The sequence below is a fragment of the Phoca vitulina genome, unplaced genomic scaffold (genome assembly GCF_004348235.1).
Source record: "Phoca vitulina isolate PV1807 unplaced genomic scaffold, GSC_HSeal_1.0 scaffold54, whole genome shotgun sequence".
NCBI lineage: Eukaryota > Metazoa > Chordata > Mammalia > Carnivora > Phocidae > Phoca > Phoca vitulina.
In genome coordinates this window covers 705241-721302 of record NW_022589757.1, presented here as the reverse complement: position 1 = coordinate 721302, position 16062 = coordinate 705241, and the positions used below count along the sequence as shown (strand labels likewise).

The window sequence follows — 16062 nt, the reverse complement described above, 5'->3', positions numbered from 1 at the left end:
CATGCAACTGGAAGGCACCCAGAATAGCCAAAACCATCTTGAAAAAGAACAAAGGATTCACAATTCCCAATCTCACAACTTAGTGCAAACCAAACAGTGACCAAGGCAGTGTGATATGGGCACAATGATAGACATACAGATGTATGTAATGAAATGGAGAGTCTAGAACTCATCCCAGGCCTCTGTGGCCAACTGATTTTCATCAAGGCTGCCAAAATGGGGAAAAAATAGCCTTTGCAAGAAGCGGTCCTGGAAAAACTTGATAGCTACATGCAAAAACAATGAACTTGGACCCTTGCCTCATACCATATGCAAAAATTAACACAAAACGGACCAAAGACCTAAATGTAAGAGCTATTAGTACAAGAGAACACACAGCAGTAGACATCCCTGACCTTGGATTGGGCAAAGAAGTCTCAGAACACCAAAAGCATGAGTTTAAAAAAAAAAAAAGTAAGACTTCATCAAAATTAAAAATGTTCATTCTTCAAAGGACACCATCAAGAAAGTGAAAAAGCCCATAGAATGAGAGAAAATTTGCAAATCATACATCTAATAAGGAATTGTATCCAGAAGAACTCAATGTAAAAAGATAATCCAATTTAAAAAATGAGTAAGATCTGAATAGACATTTAAGGAGGATACATTCATGGACAATAATACGAAAAAAGATACATGGCGTCCTTAGTCATCAGGGAACTGCAATTCAAAACCATATGGCACCACGTCACACCCAGAACAGCTATAGTAAAGTCAGGTAACTGGATTGGATTGGAGAAAGTGGAACTGTCGTACACTGGCTAGGGGGAGCAGAAGACGGTACAGCTGGCTTTGGAAGTCCGTTCCTCCAACGATTAAACTAGTTACTATATGTCTCAGCCTGGGTGTAAACCAAGAGAAATAAAACCATACGTCCAGGGGCGCCTGGGTGGCTCAGTCGTTAAGCGTCTGCCTTCGGCTCAGGTCATGATCCCAGGGTCCTGGGATCAAGCCCCGTGTCAGGCTTCCTGCTCTGCGGGAAGCCTGCTTCTCCCTCTCCCACTCCCCCTGCTTGTGTTCCCTCTCTCGCTGTGTCTCTCTCTGTCAAATAAATAAAATCTTTTTAAAAAAAAGAAAAAAAAACATACGTCCACACAGAAACTTACACGCGAGTGTCTATAGCAGCTTTATATCCTGCGGATAAGGCTGTGGAGAAAGCCAGCACGACTCAAACATCCACTGAGGAATGGATTAAACAAAATGTGTATATCCATACAATGCGATAGTAACCACTCACAAAGAAATGGAATTTTGGTATATGCTACAACATGGATGGACCTTGAAAACATTATGCTAAATTGAAGAAGCCAGTCACAAAAGACTAATCCCATTCACATGACTTGTACAGAACAGGGAAATATAGAGACTGAGGTTAGATTAAGGGTTGCTTAGAACTAGAGGGATAAGGATGATAGAGCTAAATGGCACAGATTCTTGACGTCATAAAAATTTTAGTTCTGAAACTGGTGATAGTTGTACCTATCTGTGAATGTATTAAAAATCACTGAATTGTAGGGCGCCTGGGTGGCTCAGTTGGTTGAGCGACTGCCTTCAGCTCAGGTCATGATCCTGGAGTCCCGGGATCGAGTCCCACATCGGGCTCCCTGCTCAGCAGGGAGTCTGCTTCTCCCTCTGCCCCTCCCCCCTCTCATGTGCTCTCTCTCTCTCTCTCTCTCTCTCTCATTCTCTCTCTCAAATAAATAAATAAAATCTTAAAAAAAAAAAAAATCACTGAATTGTAGACTTTAAGTGAGGGAACCTTATAGTAGGTGAACTATCTCAATGAAAATGTTTATAAAAAATTATAGCAGGGGCACCTGGGTGGCTCATTTGGTTGGGTGTCCAGACTCTGTTTTGGCTCCAGTCGTGATCTTGGTGTTGTAAGATTGAGCTCAGCGCTCAGTGCACAGTCTGCTTGACTCTCTGCCCCTCCCCTGCGCACCCCCCCCAACATATGGTCTTGGTCTCTCAAATAAGAAAGAATTATAGTGGCTAATATCAACGCTGCTTATTTGTCAGGCATTGTGTTGATTTACACATTATTTTCATCTAGCTTTTGAAACAGCCTGTGAAGTATCAACATCTCCATTTTGCACAGAAGGAAACCAAGGTTCAGAGAGATTAAAACCTTCTTCAAGGTCACACAGTGGGTGAGTGATAGTCAGGTCTTGAACCCAAGTTCATCTGACTTCAAAGGTTCCTGAGAAAGTGCTACCTCTTCTAACACAGTCAGTCTCACCAAGCTGGTCCTCCGACCCCACCACAAGGATTAAGACCGGAAGTCAGAGAATTAGAGCCCAGGTTACCCAGACAGGCTCCAGTTGTCCAGGCATGCCCCATATCCGTTCACCCTCAAGTCACCTCTTGAGTTGGTCTGCTCTCCTCCTTGCTACTGTTCTAGTATAAGCTAGCCAACGGTGGTGGTAGAATGCTATCAAATGCAATCTTTTTGATGAGAGGTCCCAAAGCCATGTAATTAACTTAGTGCCTACTTTCTACCTCATTGTTTAAAACTTGTAGCCACTCTAGCAGTATTAAAGGCCAGCGAAAAATACCCTGGAATTATTACTTTATAGCGTATTGACGGATTAGGTTATAAAAGTTTTATTTCCTTTTTCTTGGTTAAAACATTAAATTGCTCCTCACAATTCTTTGACATTTTTATTATCAGGTTGCTGAAAAGCCATGCCCCTTTAGAAGCCCCCATGAGCCGCTACACTTGAAGTGGTCGTTATTCACATAAAGCGCTATCCAATGATATGTCGCCTGGTTGCTGAAGTATTTTCTGGGATACAGATGAAAGCTAGGGGGCAGGAAATCATGGACACCAACTGAAAACGTGCAAAACAATCTTGAATACTGATGGACCACAGAGAAGAGCGTCAGGTTGAACAAGGTCCAAATGGGAAGGAAGACCTCATATATGGTCTCCATTGCACTCATCGGATGCCATTTAGGACTATTGTCCAATATGCCCTTGCTTGTCATTCTAGCATATCCTTGTCTGAATCTTACTCGGCCCTTGGGTCATGTGAAATGCCTCCACCTCCAGAGTCTTCATGACCGAGCCAGGTAGGATGAACTAAACCTGATCAGTCTCTGGCGGCTATCTGCCTTACCACTGTGGTGCGTTCTGCCATCAATTACTTACTTACATATGAGACAGCAAGCTGCTTTGTATCCCATTTCTCTAGTACCGCGTTTGATTCAAGCAGTCAAAAGTTCACTGAATGGGTCAATTGTTCAGAATTATCTTAAAATTTGTAACTAATGCCTTGATAATCAGAGATTGCTACAGGGTCCCAGAACAAGTACCACCTCTATTTTATCCTACAGTGTTGTAGCAACACAGCTGAATGAGCAGCTGGGGGGAAAAGTACATTTATTAAGAACAGCATATATCTGTAGTCACCAACCCGCATCGGTTTAAAGAATTACTAACTTGACAGTACGTTTCTCTCAGCAATTTTTTTATTGAGCTACTTGCGCAAAGGAATGAGGTTACGTGTTTACTAATTACGTAGAGATCGTTAAATTACTCGTTTAACAAGTTCATTTAAAAGGAAGTTTAATATTCCATCAATGACAAGCAGCTTGAATACATGTTTGATAACGATCATTAGCAAAAGGAATAAAATGCAAGTCCTAGTCCGAGTTTCAACCAGGCGGCGTCGCCTCCGTCACTAACCTGACTGAAAGGCCGCACGCGCACCGCTACTCGCACACCGTCCGTACTTGGCAGAGGCGCTGTCATCATTTCCCATCTCCCGTGGATTTATTTGGTAGAAAAATAAGGTGGAAAGCACAGTGCTTCTGCTTCACACTAACACATTACAAGCTTAGCCAACACAAGCAGTTTGTTTCTAGACAATCAATTATTAATGGTCCATTCGTTACACACTACCCATGACCTGTTATAAATTATTTTACAGCACTCACTTATTGATGAGTTTCACAGGCTACATCAAGCGTCCCCACTGAACTGCACAGTTGTACTGCAGACAACAGTGTCTTGTTTCTTTTTCCCTTCCCACCTCACACTCGTTCCCCGTCCTCAATAGTCTGTGCCTGAGGTCCTATGAAAATGAGTCAGTTTTCAAACCTGAATATTAAGGGATTTCTGTGATTTTACAGCAAGCTCCTTCACAGCAAGAATATTATAAAATTTGTTCAGACTTCTCATTCTGTCGATACTAGGCACACACGAGGTGTATCGAGCAGCCATGAAATAGTTTTGTTCGACATTTCCCTTTCTTCTCAAACCTTTCCAGGAGGCTAGTGAGCAGTGAACCGGTCAGTCTAACCTGGATGATTAGTCTCTGAAGAATGAAGAGACTTTAAAGGTAAAGAGCCTTTAAGCTTGCTGAACAAGAAATGCAAACATTGTATTTAACCAATGCCTTACTTGGAAAATGACAAATTTGAGGTAGAATATACAAAATTTGTTAAACTACAAAAAGCGGCAAAATTACATGCCCATAATTCGATTTCAACATAGTAACAGGCAAAAAAATATATATATACATTTTATGATTAGAAATCTCAATCATAGGAGCACAGTGCATAAATTATAAAATAGCAACTTTAAAAAAAATCAGCAGTTCTTCAATTATCTTCGTTTTAAGGCTGGTCTAATACCTTTTAACTGTAGCGAAAGAAAATGGGACCAATACCTACTAGCATTATAAAATCATTATTAAAACAGAAATCCCCTCTCAAAAATCTAACAGACACAAACTACTGTGAAGTATACACTTTATTTAACATTCCAGTAAGAAGCCATATTTACATATTATATAAATGTATGAAGTCAATATAAAATAGAAAATCTGCCCAGACTAAAAGAATCACACTCCTTACGGAGTTATTGTACTCACTGAAGACCTTCTGTTTTTACAAAAATTTACAGTAATTTATACAAATTATTTTCTTCCAAATTAGGTGATTTTTAATAATCCACACAATTCTGATGATTTTACAAATTGGTGTTCATTAAAAACTTGAAAAAAAATTATAGCATTTTTCTGCGTAAAACTTGCTTTGGAAGGGAAGACAGTTTCTTCCTGCTCCTTCCCGGAGCTCTTCCCGCTACTGCTGTCGCTCTTCGAGGCTTGCTCTGGACTCCGTCAACCGGGCTCGCCAAAGGAGAAATCAGCCGGATTTTCACGGGAGGAGGTGACCAATTATCTTCTTCTTTGCTTCTGAAAACAAAACACAATTCAAGTAAGAATAAATACATTATAATATCAACTAGAATCCACTTCCCAATTACCTTGGGGGAAAAAAGCCTGTAGGAGCAGTACCCTTTCCTGGTGCTTTGATTTTAGAAGTGAAGCAAAGCTTTTGGTCACAGGGTACCTGGAGGCTGCGTAAAGGCTTCACATGACGTCGGTGGGCTGAGAGCCCAGCAGGCCCGTGAAGTGTGTGAGAAACAGCAACTCTCGCACACCAGCAATCAGCAAGTACGGGTATACCTCCGTCGTATGAACGTTTCATATATATATATATATATATATGAACGGTGTTATGAGTTATGGTCCAAAGTCTCATGACGTCCATTTTTAAAGGAAGATCAAATGGATTTACTTTGTACTTTTATGAAATTCAACCATGCCTAAGCATCAATATACCTGGACAAACGTCCTCGTGAATGGAAGTTTTATTGCTACTAGTAAAATAAGTACAAGATTTTTAAGTTTATAATTATTTTTATTAATAGTTATCTACCTTTACTAAGGAAAGGGTGAAACCTCCCACTGCCAAAAACAAGACCCCCGTGACCCCTTTAAAAAGGACAGGTTGGCTTTCACTGCTGTGTGGGGAGACCCAGCCGTCGCCACAAGCCAGTGTGCACAATGCCCCTAAGAATGACCCTTTCCTGAAGAGCTTCATTTCTCTAAGTTATGACTCTTCTCAAATCTAATCTACAAAACAAAATGGATAAAAATTATAGCATAAAAAAGTTCATACCTGCTTGCTTGTTTTGTCTTTGCCGTCCTGGTTGTTTTCACTTTTGGCCTTCTCACAGTTTCCATTAATGGAGCATTGTCTTTCTAGGGGTTAAAAATTTTAGAAGCTAAATCGTAAGTAAATACTTGAAATCCGAGTTGTATTAGTTCTATCCTGCATCAAGGAATATGGCCAAAGAGGGCTAGTGAATTCAGATGCCACAAGTCCCAAACGGACCCCTTTTATCTTTAGTAGGAACTCTGGTCATCTAGGGCCGCTCTTTATCCCTATCCCCACACATCCAGTTCATCTCCAAGGCACGCATGTTTCACGTGGAACGTGTCCTTGTCTGCTGCGCTCCTGTTCCCACTGCCTCCGTCCACATCCGGGCTCTCGTCATCTTGTAAAGGAACTGGCCACCAGAGACCAGTTTTCCTCCCTAGAATTTATTTCACGTTTCCTTTAATGTGCACATGGCTGTTCACCCGTTTGTAAGCAGCTCCCCACCCCCGAGCACTGCCAGGCCTCTGTGCCTCTGTGATCCACGGTTTTCTCTTCCAGCGGTGCCTGTTTGCTTTACCTTCCGTCTATAGGGTTATTTGGGCATAAATGATTCTTAACATACCGTGAAGTAATTATGTGTGTTTTAGCCTCTTCAATTAAACTGAGCTCCTGAAAGACCATGAAATCTGCCCAAGTGATTTCTCTGTAAGTCTTTGTCCTTATAACTGGCTCATAGCAGATAGTTCAAAAAATGCTTATGAATTAATGTTGTTAAAACAAGGGTCTGTCTCCCTCTCAATCCCGGAACTGCTTTGATTTTAGGGTTATGTGCCATCAGGTGATACAGTCAACTCTGAAACACTCTCCAAGTGTGACTGTGCAAGACACCCCGGGGGTTCAGGGACCTCTAATCTAGAGAAACACATCCAGATCATTCTGATGAGACCCTAAAAGCTAAAAGCCTTTCCCCTAATGGGTCATCTAAACTGTAGCTGCCAGGAACACACCACTGGTGACATACTGTGTCCAAGGGAAGGCCCCCCCCCAAGTGCACACAAGGTGATCTGGGGCTTTCGGTATAAATGAGAAACACTGCCTAAACAAGTAAAGAGCATGTTTAAATAAGCATATGAATACAATTCATTTCTTACCAGTTCATCTCCAGCTCTGGATGTGTTAGATGTGGTTTTCCGCCTGGTCCGTGACGCAGGAGGTGAGAAGACAAACCGAGAAGGTATATCTGAAACTAATTCTTGCAGCTGTGCGGGAGCCTCTATTTTTTTCCCTAAAGCAAGGCAGGGAGAAAAAACACACTGTATCCATGTCCATCTAAATATGTATCAGTATCTATGCTTTTTTAAAGCTTGGAACAAACGACGCACATCGGGAAGGCAACCTGGAAGACAACCTGGAAGACACAAGCATCTGAACATGGCGGCTGCGCCAGGAGGAGAGGAACGACAGGGCAAATCCCAAGTTCAGAAACATCTAATGCCTCAATCTAAGTTAACACTACAACAGAAAAATAAGACCTAAAAAGCTCAGAACTATATCATTCCACTAATTCTAATCTTTACTGCTCCTCAAATGTTCTCAGGGAGGGAAGCGTCAATCTTGTACATAAGCTGAGCTAGATTGCTTTGTAAACCTTCCTATTCCAGAGACGAGGTTTTCATTTACGAAAGTAATTTTATCTTCAAAGAAGACTCAAAAGTTCTTTCCTTCCAGCTCATTCTGAGCTAGTTGTTCGGGTCAAAGCAACAACAGAAAAGTCTCCGCCATAAAGGGAAAGAAAAAGCAAGCAGAGAAAGTAATGAATGTGGAAGAACAGGCTGATAGGAAGAAATGCCATAGATAAATAAAAATGGTTTAATTAAGAACTGGTTCAAAATACGTAATTAAAAATATCACAGACTGTATCTCAGATTTTGTTTTTACCACAGGATCTCTGTATTCATGGCCAGTAGCCATGTTATGGAAGCAGCTGCTGAAGCCGTCTGCCACCGGTTAAATCCCAGCTCCTGCACTTGGCAAATTAAACCCCTCTGTGCCTCAGTTTCTACAAAATGGGATTAATAATAGGACCTATCAAGTCATCGTGAAGATGAGAGGATCGAACAGCGTGGGTGGCCCACAGTAGGTGCTTACTATTTCAAGAATTTACAGTCCTGAAATAAAATTCTCCAAGTCTAGTTCAGCATTATTTCACCCACCTGGACAGTCAAGACTTCTATAAGACATCAAATTCTGCTTTTAAAGCACATGATTGTTAAGAAAAAACAGAGGTGAGGTCAGAAATCAGAGTTCTTTCTGCTGCCAGAGGACTAGCGGCAGAGGCAGCAACAGTGGGGGTGCTGGTGGTGACCTTCCCCTTTTGTCGTTAAGAAGAAACCTATCTAGGGTCTTTCCAGGAAATGAAAACATGCTGTTTTTCTCTTTCTAGGCTACCTGGAGCAACAACTGCCCTGGCTTTTCAAAGACCAGCTCACGTTCTTCCCCTCCATCTCCCCCTACAATTCAAAGAAGTAAGAAAATATGAACACCCACTATTGTGTGCAAAAATGTTCGGCCTCCCCCATTTCTTCCACGTGCTTCTACTAAGCCAAACAAGATTTTATGATACTTCTTGGCATATTCACTCCTCACCCACCTCTCTGTTTCCTGAGGGGAAGTTTTGATGCCAGCGCTACACCCAAAGTGCCGGCTTCAAGGCCAGGAACGTACTGGTCAATGCTCTGAGCAGCCAGCAGGTGGGGTCCGGACACCGCCTCGCAGCCTGGGTGGCGTGGGGGCTCAGTCTCCCTGAACTTCAACCTCCCCTCACTGTGGAAGGAAGGAAGAACAGTAGCTACACTTCACTGCGCTGGAGTGGGAATCCAATCACCTGACGAACATCTACCCCAGTTCAGCCTCAGGCCCATGGCAGGCCCTTAAACACCTGCTGCTGAGTAACAGAAATTAGACAGACTCCACGGAGATGTCAAGCTTCACGTTTTTCTGACCAGCGAAATGCCTCTAACTAAATTCTAGGACGGCTGTTTCTCTGACTGCCTTCGGGTCATCCGATAATATTTCTGGGCCCGCTCCTCTGTGCTTCCTGCCCTTCCTAAAGAGCTTTAAGAAGATAACGTGAATGGGCAGAGGAGGAGAGAGGGAACTCTAGCCGGAGGGCAAGAGAAGCAAGGAGGGCCTGGACGCTGGTGACTGCCTTGTCAGAAGGCTGCAGGGCAGGCGCTATCCTCTTCGTTGTCAAAGTGAGAAAGCCAGATTCGGAAAAGTGAAAGGACTGGCTGCCCAGCTACTAAGTGGCAGAAATGAGAGATCTCAGTCCCCAATTTCTCACCACTTCTAACGCGAGAAGGTGCCTGTTTTTAACACTAGAGAATCTGACAACGGTTCAAATACGTAACAGGAGAAGGTACAAGCATGTGTGGCCCATCAGCAAGATGCGGTGCCAGCCGGGAAGCCTATCGGTGGGGAAGCCACGAGACACACAAAAATGTGAACTCTGGTTATCGGTCCTTCAGGTAACGAGAGGATATACACTGAATTTCTAATTTTCTATGGCAGGCATGTATTTTATTACAGACACAAGCTGTAGTTCGTGGGTATATAGGTGACAAGTTTATGTAAAGATGACGAAGATCAGAACTACTGAGACATTTGCCAAAATACCATACAATCTGGGTGTTTGCTATACTTTTCTAAGTCACAAGGAAAGTGTAAAAGAATTGTGTTAATGACCTTCTGCTACCCACACTGCGGCATTTAAAATTTATCTGATCTAGCAGCTTAGTCAAGTGAGCTAAAATCGGACACACTCCGGTCATTGCGTCCTGCTCCAAGGAAAGTATGGGCGTGACCTCCCTTTCCTCAAACTGTAAAAAACTGAATCCTACAGTACCACAAAATCAAAGATCTATTTTTAAAAACTGGGGGTGAGGGGAGGGAGACAGACCTCCTGCAACTACAAGTTATTTTGTAAAACAAATGATCAATCTGATGGCAAAGGGCCCCTTCCTGGGCTCAGACTATGTAACTAAAATAAATGACTGCATAAACCAACACATTTAAACAGTGTTTGCAGAGTGAATGCTGAATATAGAAAATTTTCAGTTTGCATATTTCTAAATGGCTTATCTTTCGTGTGGCCTTCCTCAAGTCATAAGGCAACTAACTCTACAGGATGTTCACTAATGCTTTTAAAAGTACACGCAACAGTTCTGAAAGGTTAAATAAATACAACAAAGTCACCTACTTTACTTACGAGTCCCTGAGCTGCTTTGCTGAAATTCAGATCTTCAACCTTAAGTGAACAACTACATTTTGCTCACCTAACCATTTTTATTACATTTGCCAAGAACGACCCTAACACGTTCTGTTCAGCTACACCAGTGTCTCAACATTTCCTTCATCATCATCACCACCTTTTAGACCCTTTCTCTTAATTGGCTGCTTCACTGAAACATCCCCCCTCCAAATCCTAATAGCACAGATAAAGACTAAGATATTTTCATTCTTTGGGGAGACACGTCACCCCCGCTGGGAAGGTATGAGCTATACCAACCCAACGATACAGTCGTGAGCTCAGGAGGGGCAATGAGGGAGGCTGGACGTGCAGCCACGCCAATTTATGGGCAACAGGGAGGTGGCACTGAAATAATTTCTGTATCCTAAACAATAAAATTCTACTGCTCCTTCCCTTCAAAACAATTTGAGGTTGCGGATATCTGCTGGGACATGAGCCAAACACAGTGGCACTTAAGATTAAAAATGCTGATTCTATTTGAGGAGAAATTAAGTCACTTATGTCAGGGCAGAATGAAGAGAAATGATACTATTCTAGATTAAACCTGTGTCAAGTGAATTATAGGGTTCAAGAGTCACAGTGAAACAGAAAATTCCTGAATCTAAAGATACTTTGAAATTTAAAATCTTTAAATTTTACTATTTAAAGTGTGTTTTCTTTTTTGGAGGGGGAGAGGAATTTCCTGTAACTACTAATCATTTTTAGGAGAAATAATTACGGTCTTAAATTGCGCTTTACACAACAGAATTTTAAGCTGAAGACTTTGAGCGAGATGAAAACTGTGCTCTGAATATAAGTAAAAGTACCTTTCTCTTTCCTTGGAACCTTTGACACGGGAGTAGAGAACACAAACTCATTTTTTGGTTCAGAGAGGTCGGGAAATGAGATGGCTTTGCTAGATCGAGTCCTTGTGCTGCGGGACGATTTTGGCGGAGCGGCTGAGGCAAGCCCCCTCTCTTCCAGGTTGTCAGTTTCCATAGCTGTCATTTCTTCATCAGTGTATTTTTCTGATACTGGACGTAATGCACATGTTTGGTTTGGATCTTCAGTCCTTTTCATAAGCTTTTTCTTAGAGCCAGTCACCACAGCAAGTTCATTTGGCACTAAAGCGGATTTTTCTAAGGGTGTTTTTGCAACATCAGTCTTTCTTTTGGCCGGGTTCTTTCCTGTCGACCTCCTCTTGGGACTTTTCACTTCCTTGGCAGCCTTGGATCTCACATCTCCAGATGGATTAACTTTTCTCGGTCTACCACGTTTCCTAGGTCTACCAAACTCTGCCTGAAGACTCAGCTGTGATGAATCCAGTTTGGAGTCTTCTGTGACATCGAGTGTGCTACTTGCCCTCTTTTTAGGACTTTTGTCAGGCTTGACAGGCGGTGGCTCGTCCATGGGCTTTCCATCTGGTTTATGTCCTCTACTTTCAGCAGCTTCTAGATTAGCACTTCTCAGTTTTCGGGTACTTCCACTGGGACGTGCTACTTTATTAACTTTTAGATCTAGATCTACCATTTCAACACTTTCCGGATAGTCTACGGATTTTTTAATTCCTTTAGGAGTCTTCTTGGTAACAGAAGAAAGCTTAGTTTCTCCATCTGGCTTATGTCCTGTCTTTTTAGAAGTTTCTAGAGTGGCACTTCTCAATTTTCGGGTACTTCCGCTGGGATGTGCTACTTTACTAACTGTCAGATCTAGATCTACCATTTCAACACTTTCCGGGTATTCCACAGATTTTTTAATTCCTTTAGGAGTCTTTTTTGTAACAGACGAAAGCTTAGTTTTTCCAGTAGCTGGTTCCAAGAGCTGAGAGGGTTTTACCCTCCTTAGTCTGCTATCTGGAGTAACCTCTAAGTCCTGTTCCATAGGACGATCACTTTCTAACATGTCCTGATTATCTTCTGTCCTTTTCCTTCCCCTCCTAGGAGTCACAGAATTTTGAGGTATTTGCAGGTTCTGAGATATAACTTTGATATCAGAACAGGCACCTTCAAAAGACCCAGAAATTTCTTTCCTTTTCCGAGTCCTCCTATCCAAAAGGCCCAGCCTGTCAGGAGTAGCAACAGCTACAGACTCTTCCTGTTGTGCTGATTGGACACTCAGGTTTTGGACACGTCCTCTCCTGCGAGTTCTGGAGGAAATCGTGTCATCAAGCTGGCTCACGTTTATAGTCACTGTACTTGTTTCCTGAACAGTCTTCAACGTAGATTTGACTACCTTGGTGACCTGCTGGCTTATTAAAGGTATGTTTTCATGAATGGACTGCTGTTCCGCTGTATCTGAAGTAATTTCTTTACTTCTCGTGTCTTTAATTATATCTAGTAAATTTTCTGCGATTGCTACTTTAATTGGTTCAGGCACATATGGTAAGGTCTCTACCTTCTGGGACTCCTGATCACTAGTCAGGACCGTTGGCAACTCTGCGTCGTGTCCACCATTTTCCTCACTGCATACATGTTTTTCCTCAGCTACTGTGTTTGCCGCTGGAGCTAACACATTAGATGCTGCAGAATCACCTGTCTCTAATTCTCCTTCTTCACCTTCCAATATCAAGGTAAAGTTGCTCTGAGCCCCAAAAAGTTCCCCGTCTACTTCGGCAACGTCACACTCAGCAGAGTCTTTATTATCAGGTAAGTCACAAAATTGTTGCTCAATGGTATCAAAATTATATTGGAGTTTAAGAGTCCCTGAGGGGTACAACTCATTAAATGAAAGACTCCTAGCCTCGTGTTCTGAATCTTGAACTCCGAGCTTTTCATGTTCAGTCACCTACAATGAATTAAAGATAAGAGACTGGTTAAAGAATTTTAATGTGTACATTTATTTTAGCCTAAAGCATACAGTTTTTTAATAATCATCTCACCCTTGGTATATGAATTGTTAAACATAAACTACGTTTGATATGGCATATACTTATGGGTTTATTTTATAAAAATATCTATTTAAGCAATCAGAGATTATTACTTGGTCAAAATAACTAGACAGAAAAAGATTTTGAGATTCTGAATGGAATTAAAATAGAAATTCCACATTTCCTTAGCTAAAAAAGACAGTCTTTACAAAACCTTGAAAATTACTATGATGCTAATTTAAGGACTTATTCTGTTCTCACCCGGAAAAAAACATTAACTGGAGAAAAAGACACAACCCCCAAATTGTGTTTTAATGGTAATCCCCAAAATCCCTAACTAACCACACTTTTTCTAAACAGCATGATCCCCATAAGGTTGAAGAAGAATTCACCTACATAAGCTCCCTTGGGCTAGACTCAATCCTCTTCCCTTTGCTGGGGCTGCATAAACCATGAAATTCCTAAGGCTTTCAAGTTCAGTACCTCTCCTGCAAGGGTTTGGTGGAAGAAGGAATGGTCCTTGCATTTACCTTTTGGTAAGGGAGGGGGAGAAAAAGGAGGAGGTAGAAAGTAACAGAGAGATCTCCTGACCAAGAAGGTAGAACATTACCACCCACCTAGACAATGACATATTCCCCACTCCCCACACATTCAGTGAGATGAAGACTGGAAATACCCAGAAATGAGGATTCTCACTCATACCACGCCCACAATTTTTATTAGCTTCCCGGCTGAAGTAAGGGGACTTTATCCATCTATTTTACAGTGAGAATACTCATGAAAATGCATATGGACAACCATGACACTTTTATGATTTAAGAAACTTCCCAAATACTATACAATCACATTTCTATAAATTAGAAGAGGTTTGTTTTTTTTTAATCTTACATTCATTTATCATATAAAGTTGCCTGTTGATATTAAAAGAAACGTGGCGGAATTTTTAGAAACCATATCGTATTAAGTACAAAAAAAAAAAAAAAAAAAAAGGAAAGGAAAGAAAGACAGAAAAGAAATCCTTTCTCGTGTTATAGAAGTTAAACCCCAGCCAGCTAATGAGCACTCTCCTACAAATATGCATGGGGGAACAATCCTATCTAACTGTATTCAGTTATTTTCAAATGCTCTGAATAGTTTAGTTGTCATACTTTTCTCTGGAGTAGCCAGTATCTGTTTTCTCATGGCTAAAAGAACTTTCATTTGAACCAGATACTAAGCAAAAATTAAACTGTTAGAATTCTGACTTCTTTAACATAGCTTTTTGGTGGTCACGAAAAACAATTTCTCACTTAAAGGATGTGTTCTTTTATAATCCACAAAATATTTACATGCTTCTTTCTAATGCACATTAAAAAGAGGTTTTTATACAACAGTCAAATAAATGAATACATTAGGTTTAAACTATGATTTGAAATCTAACTAAACCAAAACTAACAACAAAGTAAAAAATTAATTTTTTACATGAATTTCTTGAGGATCAGGAGGATCGTCAGAAACGGGAGGCTTTTCTTCCGCTAAGTCAACACTTGCTTTCAGGACATCAAGTTCTACTTTGTGATCTTCCTGTAAGTTCAATGTTATTTCCTGGTCAGGCTTATGTTCGGAGATCACAGGACTTTCAGGGATAGCAAGCCCAGAGTCTCCACTATCACCGTGCACATCGGCCAGAGCTGAAAGAAAAACAAAAAGACACACACACTGTTTGAGAAGCAAGAGAAAGGCAAAGGCTGTATTGCACTTGAGAATATTTCCTTGAAAAACTGTCCTATTGCCCAATAGTTTCTAACTTCTTAAAGGGGAAAAGCCTTATGAGAGTTTACATATTAATCCCATCTCTTCAGTATCCAGTTTAAACAATACGTATCTGCTTTCTACAAACACATGGAAGATAAATTTTACACTTAAAAATGACAATGGTGGTTTTTTTTTTTTGTTTTTTTCCAACTTAGGTATAATTCCGGCCCTTACTGTGAAACTTCAGTATAATGACAAGAGGGACCTGCAGTCTGGGCTGTATCTCACTGTGAAAAGGACTAGGTATCTCTCTTTTGGCAGAAAGCATCCAAATGGCCAAAAATATACTCTACCATTTAAAAAAACAACAACAAAAAACCTAGAGGGGAGCTGAGGGAGGGTGACAGCTCATTAGAAAAAATAAATCCTCATCTTTTACCTTCCTCTTTGACTAAGTTTTCTATGTCATTAGCACGCATAGTTTTATGTCATTTGGGTTTGTGAACGACACCCAAAGCATTTTGGGGTGGGGGGGGTAGAATCTGACTAAATCAAAACCCTTTAGTGTTTAACAAAAATCAGTAAAAAGGTTTTTGGGTTTTTTTTAAGTGACCCTAAGATCAAGACCTGAGCTGAGATTAAGAGTTGGATGCTTAACAGACTAAGCCATGCAAGCACCCCAATAAAAAAGTAAAAACAAAACAAAACAAAAAAACCAAGGAAAAAATATTTGCATGCTTTCAACAGATAATGGGGCTGGTATCCCTAAGATACAAAGACAGCTTATAAAACAAAATGAGGAAAGTTTTTCACCTGTCCGTTTGGTAAAGACGAATGGGAAAATAAGCACTTTACCTTCCAATTATCAGTGTGTGAAAGAAAAGAAGTCACTGGATTGAAAAAAAAATCAAATGAATTCTACATATTTGTTAATTTCCCTAGAGCAAATGCAGTCATTTGTAATTATTTTCCACTAATAAAAAGCCAATCTTGGCCTTAAATTAAAAAACAGAAGTTGCCCCATGTAGATATTGGAGTCCCAGAAGACAGAAAAGCAGATATGCCGCCTGGCTGGGGACTGGTAATTGATTTTACTCTTCTTTGATGTTCTGAAGGAAAATAGGTCCACAAAAACCATTCTAAGACATCTACTTTTAGACCACAGAGCGCCTTACAAGCAACT

The 16062-nt window shown here is 41.0% G+C and overlaps 1 protein-coding gene across 4 annotated transcripts in view; it reads right to left on the bottom strand.

Moving 5' to 3' along the window:
- Positions 1-3498: 3498 nt before the first annotated feature.
- AHCTF1 (AT-hook containing transcription factor 1) overlaps positions 3499-16062 on the bottom strand; it is a 79823-nt gene continuing 67259 nt past the window's right edge. For all 4 annotated transcript variants that reach the window (XM_032389246.1, XM_032389249.1, XM_032389247.1 and 1 more), the window contains exons 33-37: positions 14607-14815; positions 11107-13063; positions 7143-7276; positions 6010-6092; positions 3499-5240 (exon numbers count right to left, since the gene is read on the bottom strand). In XM_032389246.1, the coding sequence (XP_032245137.1) occupies positions 5051-5240; positions 6010-6092; positions 7143-7276; positions 11107-13063; positions 14607-14815 (2573 nt within the window). In that variant the 3' untranslated portion in view covers positions 3499-5050. The remainder of the gene's footprint in view (positions 5241-6009; positions 6093-7142; positions 7277-11106; positions 13064-14606; positions 14816-16062) is intronic.